This window comes from Marmota monax, unplaced genomic scaffold, assembly GCF_021218885.2.
Source record: "Marmota monax isolate L192 unplaced genomic scaffold, Marmota_monax_Labrador192_F-V1.1 WCK01_AAM20220418_F8-fsc00016, whole genome shotgun sequence".
Taxonomy (NCBI): Eukaryota; Metazoa; Chordata; class Mammalia; order Rodentia; family Sciuridae; genus Marmota; species Marmota monax.
In genome coordinates, this window is record NW_026695209.1 from 16,163,627 (window position 1) to 16,188,838 (window position 25,212).

Sequence of the window (25,212 nt, forward strand, 5' to 3'; positions counted from 1 at the left end):
GACTCTTAGGGGAAAATGCCTACATTATACAATTTTGCGTGAGAGCTGAGACATCACCTCATTTTAAATCCTTAAAAATCCTCTGTAACAGTCTATTTTTCCAGACTGAAACATAGCATCCTGTCACTCACCAGTATTGAAATAACCTTGAAACTTGTGAGAAAGCACTTAAAAGTATGGATATTTTTACCTTCTAATAACTCAGTTACACTAGAAAAAGCCTTATTTAAAATATCTCGAAACATCCACAGTGCATTTGTAGTCATATTTTAAATATATTTTAAAGCAGCCCTATTGATATACTTAAATTTCACAAAATGTAGTTTTTCAATTTGATTTAAAAATAATTTTAAAATAAAATATCATACCCCGAATTAAGCTTAGATTGTTTTTTAGTCATCAAACAAATAAATTTGCCACTCAAAAGAATGTATGGACGTCATTTGGGTCTTAACTAAGGATGCACATCAGACTACCTAGAGAGATTTACCAGGATACACATGTAAGGGACCTGTCAGATCAACTGCATTGGAATCTCCGAGAGTGGTGGCAAGGCACCTGTACTGGGAAAATGGTTCTACCAGTGATTCTGCTACTGGCCTATACTTGAAAATCCCTGACCTATACTAGTGAAGGTAGATATGTCCTATGTCCTGTCAATGGACACATATCAAGGTGTGTCTACTCTAACCTCAGTTATGAATCAATAAGTTCATATCACCTTCATAAAATCAGTTTCACATCCTAAACAATGGTCTGGAATATTTACATATAGAAATTAATATTCTAAGTATCATCATTTAGCTAGTTAACTAAAAAATGACTCAGACATCAGAGAAATACAGATCACTCGGCAGAGAAGTACATCTTTTATAGTTAAAATTCTTCTAGTATGTAGTAAGTTTATGTAACTTTCGAAAAAGTACACATAAAAATGTACACATATATTTTCTATTTATATTTATCCATTTTGACAGCACATTAGGATCATCCTATAATACAGATTTATTAATAAGTTCAAACACAATCTTTCAGCTAAGTCTCATGTCTCCATCTCAGTTTTTGATGCATCTTGGCATGCTTGAAAATATTTGCCTAAAATGAATCCATGTTAAGATTGTCCATATTTATTGAATAGAGCTGCTTTATTTCATAGGGAAAAATAATTATTCAGAACCACTGGATTAAATCAACCGATAATACACACATGTTTTAAAAGTTCATATAAACATACAGAAATTTATAGAGGACTATTTCCTGAGACATGATATTTTGTTTTGAAACAAAAACAAGAGATATATAAACATATGATTTCCACACACACCAAAATAATTTTTCCAACTTTGTTCAAAGTTTCTAAAATTTCAAAGATGTAAAAGAGTTAAATTAAATTAAAAAGAAAAAAATCTGGTAGAATGTGACTCTCTATATAGCCAATTCCATAGTGCAATCCAATTCTGAAAAAATATGTTAAAGCATTTTTCAGAGAGGAAAATGTTATTACCATTTAAATCTGTTGATTTTGTAGAATTAGATGGATGTGTAAGTTTTGTAACCATTTGGACTCTCTCTAGCAATTTTTTTTTTTTTTTTTTAAGTAACTTTTCTAGCAAAGAAGTTATTCCACAATCTATCCAAGACCAGGTCTATAAATAATTGTACATGTTGGTAGTTTTACCAGCAGATGGCGCCAAATATCTATAAACAATTTATTTAGCCTTGTGAGTAGAAGAGGGTGTCCATCAGTAAATTAGCATATGTGTATTACCTTATATTCTTGAACCATTCCATTTTGAGTGTCTTCTGGAGGTGGCTGCCAGCTGACAAGAATTGCTGTTCCATTTCCATCATTCTTTGATACAGTTACACTTTGGGGTGGGGCACTTGGTGCTATTAAATTGTTTCAAAAAGCAGATATATTAAAGTGTGCTACAGAACACTGAAAAGCAGATAATTAATACTTATTAATTAATATAAGTAAATATCAATAGTGAACTGATTAAAATTAATATTTAAAATTAAAAAGGAGTATATGGATTTTAAATTCAATATCTGCATGATTCAAAGATGTAACCCACTTAAATGTTAATAGTCCAAAATTACTTCTTTTTTTCCTCAACCTTACCAACCTGATGTTATTGTGAATTTCCATAATCAAAGTTATATAGATTATCTCCATGAAACATGAAAGGCCTTCTATTTGTACTGCTTTGTAACCCTTATTTCCTGTTTCCCCAAAACATGAAAAGTTTAAAAAAATGAATGCTATCAGGATATTAACCACAACCTATCACTAATCCAAGAAGTGGCAAGGACATATTAGGAGACATTATTAATGTTTTTATGGAGTGTAGTTGTGACACAAAACTATTTACATAAACAATACTTTTTAATTTCTAGTTTTATGGTAACCAGTCATACTGGTTTGCCTAGAACTGAGGGATTTCCAGATAGAGGACGAAAAAGGACAGAATGATCATTCTGGAAAGTCCTGGAAAACCCAGGTGTTACTCAACTTCTTTATAAATCATTAATCAAAGTAACATTCAATAAATGGGTGGTGGAAAGGCAAGCAAATTGAGAGTGAGTCCATCTTCGAATGTGGACTGGAGTTCTGAGTAATTCAACAGACCCTGTCTATGTCATTAAGTAACACAAGGTTCACATTTGCACTTTTTTTATGTATAGGCCACTAACGAAGCAAGTCAACTCTTACAGCATTTTGGTTTTTCTGTTTAACAGAAAATAGTTGTTCTATTTAAACAAAATTTCTTAACAAAGTATGTTTAATATCAAGACAGTTAAACAATGGATTCTACTATCGTGTATAGCTAAAAAGAATCCATTTAAAAAAAAAGACAGTCAAACCTTCAAGAACTCTTAACATTTTAACAACTCTAAGTTAATAAAAGCCCAACAAATGTGATATCTGTGCAGTAGCAGTGCACAGATATCACACACTCCATATACTTGCCTTCTTCTAAGGTTTTGGCAAACTTGATTTCGCTATCTGCTCCTTGAAATTCATTAAAAAAAGGGCGAGCCTTAATTTCATAGTTGACTCCCTTTCTGAGATCAGGGATAACCACACTATTTTTGGTTGGAGTTCTCACTTCAAAAACTAACCACTCCGATTCACCATGGTTGGCTCCAGATGGTCGATAGAGAATTTTATATCCTTGAATATACTGAGACTGTTGGTCCACCTATTAAAATGACAAAAATAAAAATGCAATCACTCATAGCTTTTTATTGCTTATTGCAAAATAATAAAAAATGAAGTGCAACAAAACACATTTTTTTTTCTATCAGGTTTCACCCTGAGTATTTCTAGTTCACCTAAGTTAATACTTAAAAAATCTTTTATCTTTTGTAGGATGATATTAATTTCTGTGCCTTATGAATAAATATGAAGTGTCATAGCAGTTCTGAGATATATCAGCTAGAGACACGTGAAGGTCAAGGGCATGTGTTTTACTACTTCCTGATCTTAAAAGCCTACTTAATACTACTTGGAAATATTTCTAAGATTAAAAAAAAATCCTTTGATAATCGGCCTATCATAAGTTGCAAATTCACAGTTAATATTTTGGAGTTTTGTCCCCTGAGAGGGGTAGAGTTCATTATTTCATTATATAAACAAAAAGAAATATACACAGATAAGAAGCTTTTATTGATAAAAGTCCATCCATGGCTACCATAGTAAATGACAGTCATGTGTTACATGACATGGCATAGAAGTGATCAACAGGTAGTTAAATTATATCATATATATATATATATATATATATATATTTATATATATATTTTATATATATATATATATGTATATACACATATATAATGATCTCAGACAAGCCACTTGCTTATTAAGACTGAGATCAAATATTACAAGAACAACTCACTGTCCAGTGCACTTCAATTGATGAGGAAGAAAGGATGGTGGGATTGTGGAGGTGTAGGACGACGTTTCCCAGTTCTCTCTGGACCTGCTTGTGGTCCACCCCCTGACTCGTCGGTGGAACATCTGCAAGGATTCAAGAAGACCCGGTCAGGCCCCGCACCATGCTACTGAACTGAAGCAAAGCAGCGTGAACCAGACCTTTCAATCACAGCCACTCTTAGAAAAGAAGACTCACTGGGCCTAGGAAGCCAACCTGTGCTACAGAACAAAATAAGAACAACTTAACCTTTTCATTAGGATCAGAAGACTAGGGACATACAGAGAAAAAGGAGGGGAAGGGAACAAGTAGAGGGCCTGCAGAGAGCCCGAGGGCAAGAAACAAAAAGACAATGGCAAAGAGTAAAGTGTAAGGGCTGCTCCCACCATGTCATGATCATGTTCATGCTGAGAGTGAGGCTAGGCAGTCCTCTCCGAGTCTGTTATAACCTTCCAGAAGGATCCCAACTAAGCAAGGAGGAGAACAACCAGACCTGTTAGCAGACAGTTGGGCAAGGAACAGCAGAGAAACATGGGCAGCAGAAGCAAGCCCAGAAAGAAGCCCAGCAGCTACATTTCATAAGAGAACCCTGGTCTCTTCCCAGGCAGGCAGGGTGGATAAGGAAGTGGCAGGAATATGGGATGCAGAAGGCACTACTAAGGCCAATAAAATAAATCTGATTAGATCCATGAGCAAAGCACTTATTAACATCATCTTAATTGATGATGATTTAGGTTAGTTATTGTATCACAGTGAAGAATGCTTAATAAAGAGTTCTCGATCTCAAAAATTCCCAAAATTTAGCCATTTTTGCAATGGCAGTCTTTTATGTTATTTTAGAAAATTTCATATTAGAAAGAAATATTGAAAGTGATGCCTAAAAATGTGATTTTGAAATGCTTATGAATTGATCCTTTTATTTTTCTTTTTCTCCTCCTGAAAGAAACATTTTATAATTCAGAAAGGCTTTTCCCCCACACTCAAAATTGGACTGGCAGGAAACCTTAATATTGCTCTATCCCTACAGCTTCACAGGTACTGGAATCCCTCTACGCATTGTTCAGAATTCACCCACTATTTATAATAACTGTCATCTTCTTATGGATACTCTATATACTGTCTTTCATTCTGGGTAAGTGTACATTTCCTTTAAATAATAGGGCTCAAGAATGTTTCAAGGATTATACATGTGGAGGTAGAATAATAGCAATAGTGGTGACCGCCACCCCATCCCAACAATGACCACCATCCACCCAATTCCACCCCTGGCTGCCAGTTTCTTAGCTCCTCCTCCTTGCAGAGTCCAATCTTGTCCTTGGTGAAAAGGAGCTAACTCCAATATGACACAGGTCCATCTCCCTGACTCCTATACTACAAACCTGTGCTCTGTATCCATGCATATTTAACTTTTGGTTACAGCTCATTCATTGGTGTCTCCACTTGGGGAAGACTCTTGTGCAACCATATTTCCCAAATGGTTATAGACACTATGCCTGTTCCCTTGGAAATCAATTGCCAACAAATCTTCCCTGAACTCTCTGCATGATTTCCTTTCCCTCACAGCTTATGCATTCTGTAACCTCTGGTGGAATTTTTTTTTTTTCTTTTTTAGGTCCTTTCCAAGATTTCTACTATGATCATGATCCTCAGTTGGGTTGTATAGTGTCTCAAAAGCAGACTAAGAACTAAGTAATAAAACATGCCTCCATTATTTTCACTCATTGGTTCCTTCTTGTGGCCTGGAGTCAGAAAAAAGCATGTTATTGACCACATGGCAGTCTCCTAAAATATTAAGGAAAGGATGTCATGTTTCCTCTAACACTTCTTTGTTTTGGGGCTAATCATGCCAAGAGCATTGCATTTCCTCTGTGAAGTGATCTTCGGCTTTCCATGCAGCCTCCTGCACTGTGTTCTCTTAAAAGTCCATCTAAAAATGCAGTGCTCACAGCAAACACATTTGTGATTTGACCAGTTCGCAGTGAAAGAGATGACGCCTTGATCCAGAAACAATTCTGCGATTACAGCAAAGACAACATTGGCTCTTTTGGCAGCTACATCACTCAGGGGTTGCAGATAGGTGTTTGAGTTGACTCTAAACACTAAGTCTGCCCACCTCCCAGAGCACCAACAAGCACACACTTCTATTCCTGTAAGCCTAGAGTTCTCAGACTATCCTTTTATAGCTAATTTTTTAAACCTCAGGTTCAAGTACCCGACTCTTTAATTTGCTCTGTTAATTTCAATCATGTTATTGCTGGCTCTTCATTCCAGTCTGTCAAGATATATTTAATTCTGATTCTCTCACTTGGCTGACTAGCTCTCTTTCTTGGTTTTATGATAGCTGCAAATTTTATGAACTTTATTTTTAATCTGGACACTGAAAGAAACAAAAGTAATTATGGCATTTTTTTAAAAAAATTAAATCTATGCTCATATATTGATTTAATTTATCCTGCATGATTATTTGTTGATTAATTTGTTCTGATAGAGATTAATTCAGTCTGTGTCCAGTCCTGAAGAATGCACTTATTTAGTTCCATTCCAAAGGCAAAAAGACTGAAATGCAGAAGGATTGCCTATCTGCCTCAATGTCACAGAGCTACAAGACTGAAGAGCTGAGATGAAAATGTCTTTGACTTCCAAATGTGTGCCTGTTTCCCCATATATCAGTTTCTGGTTGACACAGATTCATTTCCCTTAGGTTGTTCCTCCAGCTATGCATAAACAAAGGGAAGTTGATTAAAACTTTCTTTTTTTAAAAAAAATTAATATTCAGATAAAATTTTAACTACCTCCTCCCTTACAAATGACAGTATAGATTATAAAACCGTTCACATGAATGCAAGATAGAATCAGATGAAGTAGTAGTATGACTTTTGGTTAGAGTCCACTGGATAGAGACTCCTATACTGTGGACAAAAGTTTAAATTCATTTTACAGCTGTCATAGTTTCTGCATTCTTTACAAATGCGTATCCAATATTGAAAACCTCAAACTGCCTCAGGGCGGGCTCCAAGTGTATTAAAGCTCCTGATGAGGTGACTCATAACAGCAAATATAGGCATCTGGGTGTGTTGAATTCACACAGCCAGAGACAGACAGACGTGGGCATGTTCTTTAGCTCAGCTTGCTTTTTCTTGAATTCTGAGGCAGAATCCCTTCCATAAAGATTGTTAATACACACATTAGAAAAGACAAAATGTGCAGATCCCTTCTGAACCAGGAGAAAAGTTGTTCTGGTCTTTTAGTCACCTTGCACATAACTTGTTTCTTTCATCAGAACTAATTTGCGATTATTCCTTTGGAAATGTTAACTTATGAGAGAAATGTCAATTCCCCTCTATGTTGGAAAAAGAATTTTGTATTTCTAATTATCACTTCTAAGAATTATCTTTCCATGTTAATATAAGAACAAGTACATTTAATTGCAATGACATTAGGTTATAAGAAAGGTAAAGGTTAATTCAAATGATTCTTTTTTTCAATGTAATATAAGAGTCTCTATCAGAGCACTAAAATAATAAAATGAGCAAGAGAGTAAAAGGTAATAATAATTTGTCTACTGAGAGATAAAATAATTTCTCTTCAGAGAATGTAAAAGCCATATCCAAAACAGTCCAAGTGAACCAAATTTTGAGTCTTAAATAGCTTAGAAACAGCCTTAAACATGTCCTTTTTTTCTTTTTATCTATTTCTTCAACCTACCTTTGATCAATCTATAGGTATTTTCCACTGAAGAGTCTCAAATATTTTGGCTGACATAATCAACAATGCAAGACTAGTCAAACAAATATAATGACCTAATTTTTTTCCATGCTCTGTAGGAGGGTGATTGGACATAAGAATTAAGAACAAGTTCCCAAATATCTCCTACATTTGTGTGATTTTGAAAAAGTATGACTTGATTAAGATAGAAATCCTGAAAATTTACCCAGAAGGTAATGAGTACTGAATTTAAACATGAATAGTATATTCAATGTTAAATACAATTACCTTATGATTAAGATATTATATCCACATATATCTATATTTAAAAATCAACAAATTAAATACAATACACAAACATTCATGTAATATTTTTGCCTTAAGGATTTGTATTTTTATGAGAAACAGTTCTCTCTGTTATCAACCTTACCTTCTTATTCCCAAAACAGAAAATAATAAAGTTGTGGACACTGTGTCTGTGTATTTAAAAAATTAGTTAAGCAATTTTGAACAGAGTGTAAATGTACAATCCTAGCATCTGGTACAAATGATGTGCCTGTACAATTATAACTCTAAGGATAAGTAGGTGTCACCAAGTTAAGTAAATCAATATTTACCTTGTGTTTTCACCGGGTCTGATATTTGGCTTGGATCACTAATTCCATAAGCGTTAGCTGCCCTCACAAGGAAAAGGTAAATTGCATTAGGTTTGAGTCCTTTAATGGCAAATGTTTCTGTTTTCACATTCTCTGCTACGGTCTGCCAGCTGCTACCAGATGCATGGCTAAGGACAGATACAGAAGTTAGAACATGCATATTAAATGCATATTTTTTTTAAACAAAAGAACAACCAAAAAAACGTCCTTTTCACTCTACCTGAAGGCTTCTATAATATAAGATGTTGGAGTTGCTCCTGAATTCAAATTTGGTTGCCATGATAAAGTGACTGTGTTTCTGCTGACATCTGTGACTTCGGGTTTTGAAGGGGCACTAGGGATTAAATTTGGGTCAGTAGGTCTCGGAGGTTGAACTGGAACTCCAAATTCTAACAAGTGGGAAAGAGATAAAAGGAAGCTGTTTATACATGTACAGATAAGCATATAAATGTAGATGACTTATCCACACATCTACTCAGGGACAGGATGTTTACTTCACCAATTTACCATAAAGTAAACAACTAACTTCATTTTTAGCTTCTTTTTAAGGCAAAAACAATAATTTACCTTGGACTTCAATGTAAGCACTCCACGTGGCCTCACCACTGGGGGTCGATGCGATGCAGGTGTACCGACCAGTGTCACCCAGCTGCAGAGGCAGACAGAAGATAAATATTTGCAACAATCAAGAGCTTACTGGGCTGGAAAAGCAATTACAGGTTTGTATATGGTCCATGAATATGGATAACTGCATTAAAATTCACTAAGTAGGAACATTCCCTTAATCGAACATATTTTTATTGAATCCAAAACATTACACGAGGACAGGAAAAAAATTTATATGATTATTCTCATTGTATAATAGAATATAATATTAATTACATTAACTAAAAATTTATAATTGACATTACTATCAATACCAGGGACAATAAATAATTGCTAAGGTATATAATTCTTCAAAATCAAAGGGCTAATCTTTATGGTTAAATTATATCTCTATGATTAATAAGTCACAAAATAAGGCTTATTGCATATTTTATCACTGTAACACTTATATGGATATTTGAGACAAACAGATGTTGCAGAAAAAGAATATGCATGAAATATTTTCTTATAATTTTTAAAAAAGTAATCATTCTTATTTTCCCTAATTTTTTAAATGAAAACTTAAGGCAGTCTATGAAGTATAAAGCCAAATTCCTGCCTGAATGAACACTCTCTCGCCCTTCTTAAGATGGAATGCCAAAAAACAAACACAGACCACCCATTCAATTTTAAAATCATTAGCAGCCCAATAAACCTCTGTACTTCTGCTTATTCTAATAATTCTATCTTCAAGTAACATTTGATAAAACAAAACCATTGTCATCTTGCTCTGGCAATTGCAATAACAAAGTCACAACAGTTGTAACACAAAAGCACAACATATTAACTTCTGTGGCATTCAGAAATTAACTGTGATGCTAATTCAAAATTCCAAAGAAGCCACCCACAATAAGTAATAAAGCTATTTAAATTTATGTTTACTGCTGTCAAAACTAACTCTTTCATATATCATATACTTAAGGAGCTTGTCTGATCTTGACCTAAAAAAGAAAAAGAAAATCAAAACAAATAATACAGTCCTGAAAAATCAGGTATGGGATGTGACACCCAGGAAGGTAAATTCCTAAATTGTTCCCCCAAATCTGTGGGCTTTCAATCATTTAACATTCTGATTTGAAATGCTTAGTGTGTGCATTGCTTTATAGCTTCCTTTGCATGTACAGTGCTTTTGAACTGCAAAATTTTGAACCAAATACTCAAAATAGAAGAACTGTTAAGTACACTGCACATAAAATGTTACTGGAGTATAACTTAGAAAATGCATTATGAAATGACTGCATCATACCACTATTTAGAAGGTATTTTTTTCCCCACAAATTCCCATCTACTTTCCTCAACAGGTTAAGTTATTTTTTATCCTCCTCCATAAAACAAAAAATTGCTTTCCATGGGCTAAATTATGAGTCAAATCATCTCAAGTGCATATAGTAAAATGCCTGCAAAAAATAAAGCATCAAATAAAAAATATATTCATACTTTCACTTAATATTTCAATCATGCTAAGAGGTCTCAACACAAGTTTCTGGAGACAAGAACAAAGTGGAACAAAACAGGAAGTCCAGTGTGTCATTGGAAGTTACCTTTGCATATCGGATCTGCAACACTCCTGTCTCCAGCTGTTTGATTCGGGAATCTTGGGTTGAAACAAGGATTCCATCCTTTCTCCACAGAATTGTGGGCACTGGACTGCCTGTGGCCACACAGCTGAGGACTAAAGTACCATCCACAGCTACGGTCTGATTCACAGGACCTTGTCGAATGACTGGGGGAGGCCGGTCTGCAATCACTGCCAGAAGAAACAACAGGAAATAGATTTCTGCAACTGGAAGCAATTTTCTAATCATCCAAGCAATAGCAGTTGCTGTAGGCTTTGAAACAAACTGAAGATAATTAAACAAATAATTAAAGTAGGAGACATGCATTATTCAGAATGCATTTATATGATGCACTGATTCAGAATATTAAGAAGAGATACAATGTCCTCCTTTCAAATGGCCAACCACTGACTGAGCTTGCTGCATTGTCAAGGAACCTATTTACGAGTTCAAGAACTCAAGGAGGATGGTGGATGGTGAAGTAGATAAGTAGTGGTGCACATGGAATACTGTAATCATGAAAAAACAGAACACAAAACCAAATAAAAACATTTTTCCCAAGGAAACACATGAGACAAATTTTAATGAATGATCAAAAACTGATGTGACATTTCAAAACTGTTTGGTGTTCAACAACAACAAAATGATGGTACTAGGGCAGCATATGATTTTGGATTTAAAAAGGTGCTTTGGACTTTCACACATCAATAGGATCAAACACCCTTTATCTATTTATCTAGGATTTTTTTCTATTAAAACAGATATGGGTTGAAAATTACCCAAGTATAACAAATTCAAAGAAACTGAAAAATTGCCCAAATTCATTGTTGGCAGCCTGATCCAAAGACAGCTCATAAAGATGTTCAAACTTGGCAAATATCATACTCCCCTATTAGAATTATCAGGAATGACAAAAGCACTTATACCCATTCTGTTACTTCATAATAGATTTAATGCACTATGAAAAGTAACAACGAGAAGCACTTTTATTATATGTAGATAAAATTATTCTTATTATATAAAAATTCTACAACCTGAAAACTTTGCTGAGATCAAGTCATTACTTTAGGGAAAATCTAAAACAAGTATTGGGGAATGAAAACAAATAAAATAAAATTACAGAAAAAATTAAAACTATAAAGCTTTAAAAATCTGGATACCAGTTAGAGTAAAAAAAATACACAAATATTCAAAAGAAAATTCTAAGAAATTGCCTGATTAAAGGAAGCCAGTTGCCAGAATAACTAAATTGGGGGTGCAAAAATTTACAAACCTGGATATGTCATGTTCAAAGTTGTATGCACCAAAGATTTCACAAGCTAGAGTCACACTTCAATTTGTTCCTCATTTATCATGCAATAATTACTAATTTTCTGCATTCAATTTTTTTTAAAGAAAAGCAATGGCATGAAATCAGCAAGTGTGCATTTCCACTCTACTCTTCAAATTATGTCTATGCCATCACTGGTGTGAAATTTGCTAACACCGCAAGGTGTATTAGAAGGATAAATTTTGAAACTTGGCAGGAATGTTTAAGATACTACATGGTTGAAAAATGTAAACCAGTAGTTCCACTGGTTAGAAATTTTAATCTTTTCCACACTATCAGTAGAGGTTGCTAATAACAAATTAGAAGCCCCTTTTGATATGTATTATAAAAATATGAAAATATGTGACTGCATTGAGGTTTTCTAAGACCTCCTATATTTTTTCCATTATAGGAATGAATGAACATGTAGTTTCAGACATTAATTAAATTAACAGCAGAGTGCTTCTCTATAATTGATTTTAATTAAGTCCAGTAAAGGTGTGGTTATGTTTGGCAGTCTCATAATATATAGAAGCAATCCGACACCTGGAATTTACTCAACTTTCTTTATGTCTACAGTCCTTGGTTATTTGCATCATATTTAGCATCAGGCATACCTCCTTATTCCATTCCAACCCAGTTTACTGGTGCAGTTTCTCTGTCATCTATTTCTGCAAGATTTCCACTGGGTAGTTAAGAAAAATAAAGCAAGAAAAGGATCAGCTCTATCATCTGTCATGAGACTTTGGACAAGTTCTTTAACTTCTATAAGCCTCAGATTTTTTTCTACATGTAAAATGAGGATAATAATATCTGTTCTTAATAGCTCAGGGGATTGCTATGGAGATTTAAATGTAATAAGAAGTATGAAAGTGCTCAGCTAATTGTAAAAGACTAGACATTTATATACATATTACTACTTGTCCTTTTAACAAAAACTAATATATAAACCAGAGCTGAAAGATTTAATAGTTCATTAAGGCAATCCATGTCTTTAGGTATAAAAAATAAAATCATAAATTTCAATAAAATACCAATGAAACATTTAAACTTTTAACACCTATGTAGTACATTTATAAATCAAACCTAGAATTTAATAGACACATTTCAAATTAGGGTTTAATATCTTTCATGGTAATTATTAGAATGAAATATCAGGCAACAAAAACAGTAAGGTGGAATACCCCATTTAGTGTTGGAAATGAACAATCTACTAGGAATAAATCCCTAATTCACAGGGTTAGTTAGGTTTTTTAAAAATTTTTGGGGGGGCTGGGGATATGGCTCAAGCGGTAGCATGCTTGCCTGGCATGCATACGGCACTGGGTTCAATCCTCAGCATCACATAATAATAAAATAAAGATGTTGTGTCCACCAAAAACTAAAAAAATAAATATTAAAAAATTCAAACAAATTTTTTTTAAGTAAATATTCTATGCATGTCTAATCTCAAAAATACAAACCATTTGTGATAGAATCATGGTGCTTGGCACATAGGCATATTTAAAGACTATAAATTTTATTCTGTGAGCACTAGTCAATCAAATAATGAAAATTTGTGTTCTAAAAATGTCCTCCGTATTTTTTTAAAATATGAAATAATTTCAAAAATTCTAGTAAACATTATGTGTGGTTGTGAATTATTAAATGCTTTCCCTTGGAAGTTAAGATCACGATGATTACATTGACCATCACCAATTCTACTCAGTATACTGGAGCTTATAAACAATATAGGACAACACAAAGAAGTCATAAGTAGTACCACATTAAGAAAGAAGTAAAAGTGTCTATCTAAAGTTGACAGATGTTGTACAAGAAAATTTCAGAATAACCTATGTAAAAAATTTTCAGAAATAATATGTGGATTTAGAAAAGTTGCTGGACATAAGGTTAATATACAAAAGGCAATTGTACAATTAGAAAATTTCCTTAAACAATTCAATGATGAAACTTAGAAAATGTTGAAACTTAAAACATACATATATAATCTCATCAAAAAACATAAAATATCTTAAGTATAACACTACTAAATTATATTCATGGCCTCTATCCAGGAAACTATAAAATATTACTAAGAGAAACTTTATAAAATATAAACAAATTAAAAGGCATATGTGGGATATATACCATTTCTTTGAATTGAAAGCTTCAGGTTGCTAAGAAGCTAATTCTCACTAAATTATCCAGTACTAAAATTGAATCTAAATTGTTTATTTAGGGCTCATATGTACAGAATTTTTATTAGTTTATTTTAAAATTTATAAGGAATGAAGAGGATCTTCAACAGTAAGCCTAAAACAATGAAAATAAAGTTCGAGACTAATACTACCAGTCTTTAAGACTTACTATAAAGCTACAATAAGTAAGAACCTATATAATGGCATAAATAAGTCACTGGACCAGAAAAGAGATATTACAAATCAACCACTAATTTATGTTCATCTGAATCATGATAGAATACCACCAGAGTTAGGGAAAGAATAGTCTTGACAATAAGTGATACAGAAACATTTAGATTTCTTATGAGGAAAATAAAAAGAGTTTTGATCCCTGATTCACACCATTAATTTGGATGGATCAAAAACTTGAATCTCAAAGGAATAAATAATAAAGTTCTTAGAAAAAGAAGGAACATATTTGTAGCCCGAGGAAAGAACAGGACACTAAAAGTGCTAATAATAAAAGAAAAATAATTAATGTCCATTGATCGTTATTAAAATTAACTACCTAATAATTAAAATAACCATTAAGAGAATTGGAAGAGGACTGGGTTTGTAGCTCAGTGACAGAGCACTTGGCTAGCATGTGTGAGGCACTGGATTCAATCCTCAGCACCACATTAAAAAAAATAAAATAAAATAAAGGCATGCTGTCCATCTACAACTATAATTATTTAAAAAAGAGAGAGAATAGGAAGAAATAATTATAATGCATACATTTGAGAAATAAATGTATTTTAACTAGATGATAAAATGAAAAGAAGAAAAATTAGTACACATGTCCACCAAAAAGCAAACCCAGATAAGTAAGTGCATGTGCCCATCAATAGACTGTATAAGAATATTTAGCTTTACTAATTAAAACCTTAAACTGAAAACAATCTATCAGTAAAAGAGCACAGAAATAAATTATGGCCTATTTATGCTATGAAATACTACACAGCACTAAAAAGTGAATGAACTGCTGTTATACACATGGATGAATTTCACTGACATTATTTTGAACCAGAGATGCTGTAACACAGGAGATTAGATACTATGTGATTTCACTTAGTTGAGTTTCCGGAATAGGCAAAACTGATCGATGGTGATGAAAGTGTTAAAGGTCATTATCTCTGCAGAGAGAGGCTTATTAACTAATAATTGGAAGCCTTCTACAGTACGGGAAATGCTCCATATCTTGATCTGAGTGGTCATTAAGTGAATAAATTAATCATACTGCATTTGCTTACTTGACTTACTTTACAGTATGCATATTATATGTCCATTTATATAATTGGGAAGAAAAGAGCGGTCTAGAGAAAAAAAAATGTTCTAGCAACAATATGAAAATGTAATTTGGGAGTGCAGTGAACAAGAAAGGATGGAACTAGTAGGTTATGGCAGTTTCAGGTGATTAGGACTAGGAGTTTAGCAGTGATAAAGATAACCAGATGGATTTGAAAGATTATTGAGTGGATACAGTGATAAGGAAGGATGAGTGTCAAAGATGACTCCACAGTTTCTAATTAAAGAAATGCTACTGTGTAGGATATTTAAATCATTATCTGAAGTTTAAAAACAAGCAAACTGAATGAACAGAACAAATATATTTTATTACTGATTCTCTTCTCCTACTCATGTTCCATCACCATCTTTAAAAGACATCTGTTTCGTCTTTAACATGTTCCTTTACCTACTGTTTAGAATTGAGGGTAAAAAATCATTTCAATTGCTCTAATATATTTAGTTTAAGAAGCAACAAACTTCTTACCTGTATTATGCTTTCAGTTCTATTTTTAATTTGGAAATATTTCCTGATTACACATAGACTAAATATATTGTGTGTACTATCTATGCTTCCAATGGTTCTGCAGAACCACTTGTGTTTATCCAATGTATTTACAGGTATCTTCCTTATATAGAAATAGATGTGTATACATATATACATCGATACCCTTATAGGTATTTTTTCTCTTTTCAAATTATCACTACTCTCTTATAATTTGGAGATTATTCTCTATTAACCGTATCTTTATAGTTGGTGTTAATCTATCACATTCAGAGAAGTTGATAAGCAGAATAGCATCAGACCATTTAAAAAAAAAAACTTGTTCACTATCATTGATTGTGAGTTGTTAGACTTTAGATTTATGACCAATTCATTTTGTTACCTTAATTTAGAGAAAACACAATAGTCAATAATTTACAATAAGAGATTGCAAAATAATCTTTTCATTTCCAAAACATGAAATATTCCTGTGTACAACTACAAACTTCTCCTTGGATAACTGTTATGCTTTTACGAATCTAACTTGATACTAGACATTAGTTCATTTATATTAAAGTAAAAGTTTGAACTTATTATTGTATAAATATACTCTTAAGTTTTACATTAAAATATCTGTAAAAAAATGTAAAGTGGAAAAAAATACATCTATTGACATTCTCTCTAGATCCTAGGACAAATTGAACGTTCTGAAATAAATGTTTGACATTACCATCAGTAACTTCCAAATATGCTTTCGTGATGATACTTCCAGCAACATTCAAAGTCTGGCAGATATAATAACCAACATCAGATCTCTGAACATTAGTAATAGTGAGGTCACCAGTCTGAGAGACAGAAAACCGGCTGGATGATTGTGGTGGCTGGTATGAGAAAAGCAGATTCTAAAGCCAGAATTTGGGAGGAAAGAATAAAAATAGGTTAAATGCTAGGTTCCAATATTTTGGCAAAGCTACATATACATTTATAAATATATGTGAATATGTATAAATACACACACATATATGCAAAAATAAACTCAATATTCTTTCATCATATACCCACATATAAAGATGTGTACATGTATAAACATCATTAAACACACATGGATTTAACAATGCAGGCTTAAATAGCATCATATAAAATTTTAAATCAATCTCAATATTGACATAGAGTCTTATAACTATCAGTTTTGAAACAACATAAGGATATTAGGTATTGTTAGTATAAAAAATTTTATATATGTAAGCACACTATGACAAAATCCTTGGTTTACATTTTGCTGCCAGAAAAACCTTAAGACCTTTACCACATAAGCAGAATAGAATTCTGATTCATTCTTATAAATTATAATGGATTATAATACCATTTTGGCATCATGACCAGTATCTCATTAGCTGCCCATTATAAATGTCCAGGAACCTTAACAGTTGCTATCCATATTTTCATATTAAAAGGTAAGAATTTGTCAGGCGGAATGGTGCACACCTGTTACCCCAGTGGCTTGGGAGGCTGAGGCAGGAGGATTGCAAATTGAAAGACAGGCTCAGCAATTTATTGAGGTTCTGAGCAACTTAGTGAGACCCTGTCTTGATAAAAAAAAAAAAAAAAAAAAGCCTGGGAACTGAGGAGTAGGCTCAGTGATTGAGTGCTCCTGGTTCAATACCTGGTACAAAATAAAAAAATAAATTTAAAAAAAGGTAAAACTTTCTAGGGTGGATTTCTTTGAAATTTCTATATTGTTCTGAATCAAAAGATCATGATTTTTCAAGTGTACATTTCATGCATAATAATGATCCATACTAATTGAAGTTCATAAAATAAAGAATATCAACTTTTCTTCTAATCAAATAAAGTTGCTTGTTTTAAAGAGTTTTGGTGCTTTTTAGCATACATCATTTTTATTAAGGATTAATTAGCGATCCACAGATACATATGTAAAGACAAAATTTTAACAAAAAATGACTTGTATCATTAAACCAAACCACATGAAACCAAACTTTTTTGGAAATTTAATCTGGAGTTTAAATAACTTAAGTGAATCATCTATATATTACACTATTAAGAAAAACTTCTAGTGGGTTCACTCTTTTTACTATCCAGAATTTCTTCTATAATCTACTTCCAATTTTTCCTACTGCATTAAAATATTTTGTCTTTAACTTGCTGTCAGCAAATTTAATCCTGGGAGGCCAAATGGAGTATCCTAGAATCCAGCATTATAGTAGTATAAAAATGATAGTTTACATACCATAAATCAATATTTGTCTACCAAAGTAAAAACAGAAGTGAACTTGAACGTACTGTCTATAGAAGATTATTGAGTTTCATCAGTAAACTACCTGTTTGTTATTTGTAAGAGTACATTAGAAGCAAGACCATGAAACAAAACACCTAAGATTGATTCAAGCAAAACCAAAAATGGTCAGGAATAATTATTAAAAATGAATAAGAATCAGTTTTTTACAAGCATCAAAAATAAGTGCAGAGAAATGTTTTGTTTTCCTGTGAGAGGAAGTCATTAAGAAATGAAATAAAAAGATAATTTAAATTACTTTAATATTTCTTCTAATTAGATAGAAGCCCAAGAGTCAGTGTGAAAGAGTGTAGATCTCTATGTTCTAGTGTGGATAGAAAATTCTGGATTATAAAATGTTTAGAAAATAGGATTAATGGCAAATAATGATCAGATTTGACAGTTTAAAAGAATATAATGAACTTATAATTTAGGTGACATCAATATTAATTCATCATCCCAGATGTGGAACACCTACAAAAACTTGAATATGGTATGTAATATGTAATTACATAACATATAATTGGAAATAATATGATTAATAATATCAATTAATATCAGTTAATAGAAATATACAAAAGTTATCAATTATGATTTTTAACTTATTTTCACCTGTGATAATTTTGTTAAAATATTCATAGAATTGAAAATTTGGAACTTAATTTTTTAATTCTAGATATTTGAATACTAGAAATGCTAATTCAATTATGTAGAAAAAGAGTAGTTTTTCTTAATATTTCTGAAGTAGAAATAAAAATAACACTTACATGATACAACGGTGACTTCTATATACCACCCTGTGTACCAAATGGAAGCAGGAAAACACTGCTTTGAGAATTAAGGCACGGAAAATAGCTTGCCTCCTCTCATTCTGAGAGGAACCAGTTTCTGGATTCTCTTAATGGAACAGCTGGATAACTACATCACACATTGGTTTTTCTTCTCATAGAACAGGCCCCCATTTCTACTGATTAAAAACAAACAAACAAACAAACGAAACAAACAAAAACAAAACTAGTAAAAGGTTGTACCTGACTCCCTTCTCTCCTCCAAAAAATAGCTGGTTGAGGGTTTCCTGTTGCTTCACACTGAAAAGTCACAGTTCTTCCTAAGGCAACAACCTGGTCACGAGGTTTCACAACAAAATGTGGAGGTTCTAAAGGAGATGAAAAAATTACTTTGACTCAGAAGCATGCAGTTAAGATCCCAACTTTGAGGCAGCTTCCTGATAACCCAAGTGCTGCCTTTATTTTATACAACACATTATGTACACTACTAATAATGGACCAATTTTCACCCTTAATTTTAAGTTAAACTGTTAAGTGCATATTTATAGAATGAAATAGAGTTGTATTATGAAAAGGGTTTTTTTTTTTAATGACTTGACCTCCTAAGATTAACCTTCTAAATGTAAGATAATTCTTGAGCTACATTTTGACCCTTTACATTCAAAGAGTACCTGAAATATGTATGAATAAATATTATCTTTTCTCATTCAGAGGTGCTTAAAGGTGAATGAACTTTAATCATATACACAAGGACCTTCTGATGCAGGCAGGTCCTGAAATTACTTCAATTTAACTCAAAAGCTCCTGAAATGCTACCACGCAAATTATAATCATTTCAAATCTTCAGTCCAGTTACTTGAATAGAAATGAATTTAAAGCAATAGTGCAGTCAAATGCTTCCTTCATTTACATAGGCAAGGGCATGTTCAAACAGAATATATATGGAAATGAGGGCAAATTTGAAACATCTGCTCATCCTGACATTATAAATACTGCCAGCTTTGTCCAAACTGTTTGATTTATACAGACTTAAATGGCCACTTCATCCAGCGGTAAGTAGGGTGTCAGAAAATTGTGTCAATTACATTGGGCGCAATGGCAGTTGGAAACATTAGGTGTGCTGACCAAGCAATCCTGGCCCAAAAAAAAGAAAACAAAAAAAAATCTTGTTTTGGGGCTGAGTTTTGAGGATGGAAAAATATGTACTGAATTTAGATTCTTTTACCTATTGTTTACACTTTCCTAATCCAATTCTTATCGGCTGGCTGTCTGAAACACCTAATTATTCTTCTCTCTTGTCTCAGTTCAAATTCAAGTGAACAAATGTTTCAAGCCAGACATTTAGCAGTTTATATAGGACAGGATTATTCTAATACACTTTTTAAGGATTTTTCATTATTTCTAAAGTTTTCTTTAAAAGTATTTTCTTTAAAAGTATTTTCAGTTACTTATGTCAGTCATCACTTAAGGTAACTCCCCAAAGTAAATATGAATCAAAAATTATATTCAGATTAGACTGCAAATGTCACCATTCTGCTCACTTCTTTGTTACTAAAAGTCAGTATTCAGTAAGATTCTTTCTCTTGTTGAATATTTTCTAGTCAACTGCAGAAATGTATAATATATGTATAGTATGTATTATATTACACTTATAAACTTATGCATTTATAAAAATAGTTGACATGCCCTTTACTCTGGGTACTTAAATATATGTCATTAAAAAACACTAAAGTCTATTTAATAGGTACCTTATTTATAAATGTATTTAAAATATAAAATCCCTTAAAAATGAAATGTAAAATGACTTTTCTGAGATTGTATTATGGCAAAACTGAAGAAAGTAATTAGATCTCCTAACTTCTAGATTAGTGTGCTTTCTTCTATGCTTTCTTTTTTTTTTTTTAAAGAAAATTGAGGTTTAGTAGAAATTATACCATTTGACTAGAAAATTATAGGAGACCTGAAAAATCAGGTCAAATGCTTTCAAATGTCCTCTAACTTATAGGGAAGAAAATACAAAGTTAGAAGATACAGTTTAAGTTCAGTTTGGTAATGGTGAAGTTCTAGCTTATAATTTTTTTAAACTGTGATTGTAATTGAGTGGTTTACTCATGAATTTAACAAACACTATCATTACCCAGGTATAATAATAGGCATGTACATCATCCTTTCGGGATTTTCCTCCAGTACAAATCCATACAGGAGCATTTTATTCCTTACTTAAGGGTTGGAATAATTGACACAGAAATCAGACCAAGAAATTGAAAGGACTGAATGGATAATAAACTAAACCTAGACTAGAGTTTGGTGTCTTACAATGAAAGAAAACCAAGTGATTAATCAGATGAGTGGGAGAATATGACTTTCCAATATGAAGGGAATTTGAGTAGGAAAATATAAATGTTCAAACCACTTAGTCAAGCAAAAGCTTCGGGTGGTCTCTTTCCTAAATCTCAGGGGCATGTCTAAGAATGTGTGCCAGAATCTGTGTTTCTTTTATAAAATGCCAGCTCTCTTCAAAACCTCAAAGACTTGGTGGGGAACAAGGCATACAAACCCTCATGCTAACTACATTTATCCTGAAGCGATCCTTCTACACAGGATCTTTGCCTGGAAATGAATTTACTGTATTTTGTAGGCATATTCTCAAGCCAACATCAACAGTGACATCAGCCGCAAGACATGTCTCAGAAACAAAGCTTTTAAAAATCCTCTTCAGCCAGCCTCAGTGACACACAGGGTGTTCCAGCTACTTAGCAGGCTGAGGAAGGAGAAATGCCTTGAGACCAGGAGTTCGAGGCCAGCCTGGGCAATGTAGCAAAACCCTGTCTCCAAAAAACAAAAAAATACAAAAATCCTCTACTTGCACATTAGATGTCAGATGTAGCCATATCTCTAAGAAAAAAAAAAATTCATGGACTAAATTTGCTTCTATTTATCAATCTATCGTGTTTACCAATCTAGACTGAGGCCATTAATCAAATGCATCTACTTGAATTTTATGAGGCTATATTGGAGTTTTCTGAAGGATAAAATATTGAAACTTTCTATAATCAAATATGCATAATCATATTGACAATGTCATATATATTCAGTGTTGAAAATTTGAAAAGTTGGACAAAGAGGGAAAAACAGAAAAGCTACTTACAATTCTACCAGGCAAACTGGCTTTAAAATATTTTCCTATAATATCATTTTAATGACTCTACAATAACCAATTTACAAATTATCTTAAATTATTTAACCACTCTTAGACTCTTCTCATTTTCACTTTTAAAGATGGTGTAAGATTAACACCCTTCTCCTAAAGATATTCAAGATCATTTCCTAGAGGCAAAATTACAAAGTCTGAAAATATGCAAAGGTCTAGAGCACATTAAAAAATAGCTCAGTTGTGCTCAGGAATACTTTTAATCAACTGAGATTTTCACTAATAGCACACAAATTGCCTTTTCTCCCAAATTTTACCAACACTGAACATTAACATCATTGCCAACCTCAGAATAGACTTTCCTCTTCATTAGTATTTTTACCTTTGTGAGTTTAAGCATTTGTCTTCACATTACCTTTCTGCCTCTGAGAACAGGACACAGGTATCTCCTCAAGCACTTCCTGATTCAGAGGTGGCTCATGTACTTATTGCTACTGATTCTCTGGCCCCAGTTCAGAGGGTTCTGCTCTATTTGTTTTGGATATTATGTTCATATGTTTATTTATATTTTATTTCTGATTTCTAAGAACTGTTGGTAAGATAAAACTTTTCATATCAGTTATAAATATCTTTTTTCATTTTGTTAATACTCCTTCTAATCTGTTTAGGCAATATTTTTGTTATTGTATCAATAAAATGATTTGATAACGGTATTGTGTAGTATACCATTACATATGTATAGAATATAATACATTACATAAATATTCAACTCCAATTGCACCCATACTTTAATGCCCTTATTATTTTTATTTTTAATTTTTAGTCCAACTATAATTTTGTATATATGATATCATAAAGAAAGCAATTTTTTTTCCCAAACAGCCATTGACAGCATCACAATTATTGAGCAGTCCATCCTATCTGCATCAATACGGAATGTCATTTCAGTAATATTTGTGTCAATTTTTAGCTTATAGAATAGTGAGAGAGAACCTTTTAGGGTGACATACCCTTTAGCATACCATATTCATGTAAAATTCTCTAAAAATGGTGTTCTAGAAGCTTACAGAATAAAAGAACCTTCTCCTAATGTAAGTGCTTAGAAACATGAGGATGCTTTATTTATAGAGGGACAAATGTTTATTAAAATAAATTTGATAAACTGTGGATAAACCATGTAGTTATTTCATATAAAATGAAATGAATCTGACACATAAATGAAAATGAATGCAAGAAAGCTTGTAGTGCAAAGGCTATTCACCAACAGAACTTTAATACTATTACTGACTTATAGCTATGAAAACCTAGACATGCATGAATTAATAAATATTTTGAAGGGGGAAAAAACCAAATTATTCTCTAGACATATATTTTGTTTGTTTGTTTAATCTTGTAAGATGTAAATTGAAATAGTACTTAATCAATCAATCCTAGCACTTATCACTTATTTAAGGACAGAAGAAAATAAAGGATGCAGACCATACATGATTTAATAAAGACATAAAGTTAGCAACCCCATTACCTTTACTCTTTGCCAGTTACCCATACTTCCTGCAGACTTTATTCTGTGCAGTCTGTCTTTGTGGCCAATGACAAGTGAAACATGGAGGCTGATTGGTTGAAGGACATGGAAGGGTATGGATGGAAAGGGGAAGAGAAGTTCCAGTCACAGTGACACGGTGATTAGAAGATGGCGAATAAAATGTCAACTTACCAGACCCAACTAAAACAAAACAAAAAAAAAAAGAAAACATGGAATAAATAAAATTAAGGAAACATAAAATGAAACAGAAAAAGTATAAGATTTGACTTAACAATGATCCTTCTATTAATGTAAAATAAAAAACATGTTAATATTTGGATATAATAAGCACACTATGGATGAAAATTTGTTAGCATTTCAAGTGTAATTATGAATAATTTTAGAAAAATAGAAACAAATCTTCAAACCTTTACTATGATTAAATGGCAGAACTACGATTGATGGTAACCATGAAATTATAAAACATTTTTCAATGACTCTACATTTTGCTACCAGATGACAGGTTAGATAACTATATGTGTAATGGATTTAAAAACACTATAAAACTTAGCCACTAAGGCTATACAGAGATCAAAATTGACCATCTTTTAAAGATAAGGAATGTTAAAACCCATAACTCCATCAAGAGATTAGTTTTTAAAAGATTCATGCTACCAATAATATTCCATTCAGATCATGCTTTCACATGTGAATAAACATACAAATCATCAGACAATCTGGTTAAAATACAGATTATGGTTACATGGGTCAGGGGTGTGGCCTGAGTTTCTAACACGGAAAAGATGCTATTGGTCCATGATTATAAGTCAATCAGGAAAGATATTTAAAAATGTTTCACTTAAATTTTTGCATATTGTAGATGAGAAGATCTATAGAAAAAATGTGAGTAAATTACAAGATCAGAAAAAACTTTTATAACCTTAGATATATGTCAAAATCACCTTACTTAATTTTAGTGCTGAAACATTGGGCATTTTAATATAGAAAGCTCAAATTATATATGTTCAAACTAATGCAAAACAATTCTTTTATTTTAAAAATATATATAATTACTGTTAAATGCAGTACTTTTCCATAATAGTAGAGTCAAAACCCACACTACATTTACTTCAAATAAATAACTCTCATATCTGCTAGTAACTCAAAATTAATTAGACTTACTATATATTCCTGTAGTTTAAATAAAAAAATGAAGGGCTGATGCTGTGAAATTGTAGACTTATAAAACAGAGGCAAGGTTCTCTGTTATATATTTGCTATATATGCACATATGCCATAAAATGGCAGATATGGCAAATACATGCAAAATGTTAAGGTAAATCAAAAACACATTTTAAATCACACATTCCAAGAATAAAAATGAGTGAAATAATTTCTCTTTATTTTTTATTCTAAAGTAAAAATTTAGCATAATTTTCACTCATTCAATTAGAAAAAAGTTTTTTTAAATCTTATTACTCAGGCTTAACATTTATTTTATCACTAGCTTTCATAACTAGACTCAAAACCATAGAGGAGGTAGGCATTTTCACATTTCATAATACTTTAACAATAGTATCTGTTAAATGACAGGAAGAAACATTTAATACAAGAGTATCTTACGAACTGTCAAAATAAAGTTTTTCTTTGAATCAACAAAAATTGTGAAATTATTTT

The 25,212-nt window shown here is 32.3% G+C and overlaps 1 protein-coding gene across 6 annotated transcripts in view; it reads right to left on the minus strand.

Moving 5' to 3' along the window:
• Positions 1–25,212, minus strand: part of Robo1 (roundabout guidance receptor 1) — a 1,045,885-nt gene that overhangs the window by 60,709 nt on the left and 959,964 nt on the right. For all 6 annotated transcript variants that reach the window (XM_058574582.1, XM_058574581.1, XM_058574578.1 and 3 more), the window contains 9 exons: positions 19,106–19,230; positions 16,512–16,683; positions 10,489–10,694; positions 8,870–8,951; positions 8,523–8,691; positions 8,264–8,430; positions 3,906–4,027; positions 2,975–3,206; positions 1,769–1,890 (listed from right to left, as the gene is read on the minus strand). In XM_058574582.1, the coding sequence (XP_058430565.1) occupies positions 1,769–1,890; positions 2,975–3,206; positions 3,906–4,027; positions 8,264–8,430; positions 8,523–8,691; positions 8,870–8,951; positions 10,489–10,694; positions 16,512–16,683; positions 19,106–19,230 (1,397 nt within the window). The remainder of the gene's footprint in view (positions 1–1,768; positions 1,891–2,974; positions 3,207–3,905; positions 4,028–8,263; positions 8,431–8,522; positions 8,692–8,869; positions 8,952–10,488; positions 10,695–16,511; positions 16,684–19,105; positions 19,231–25,212) is intronic.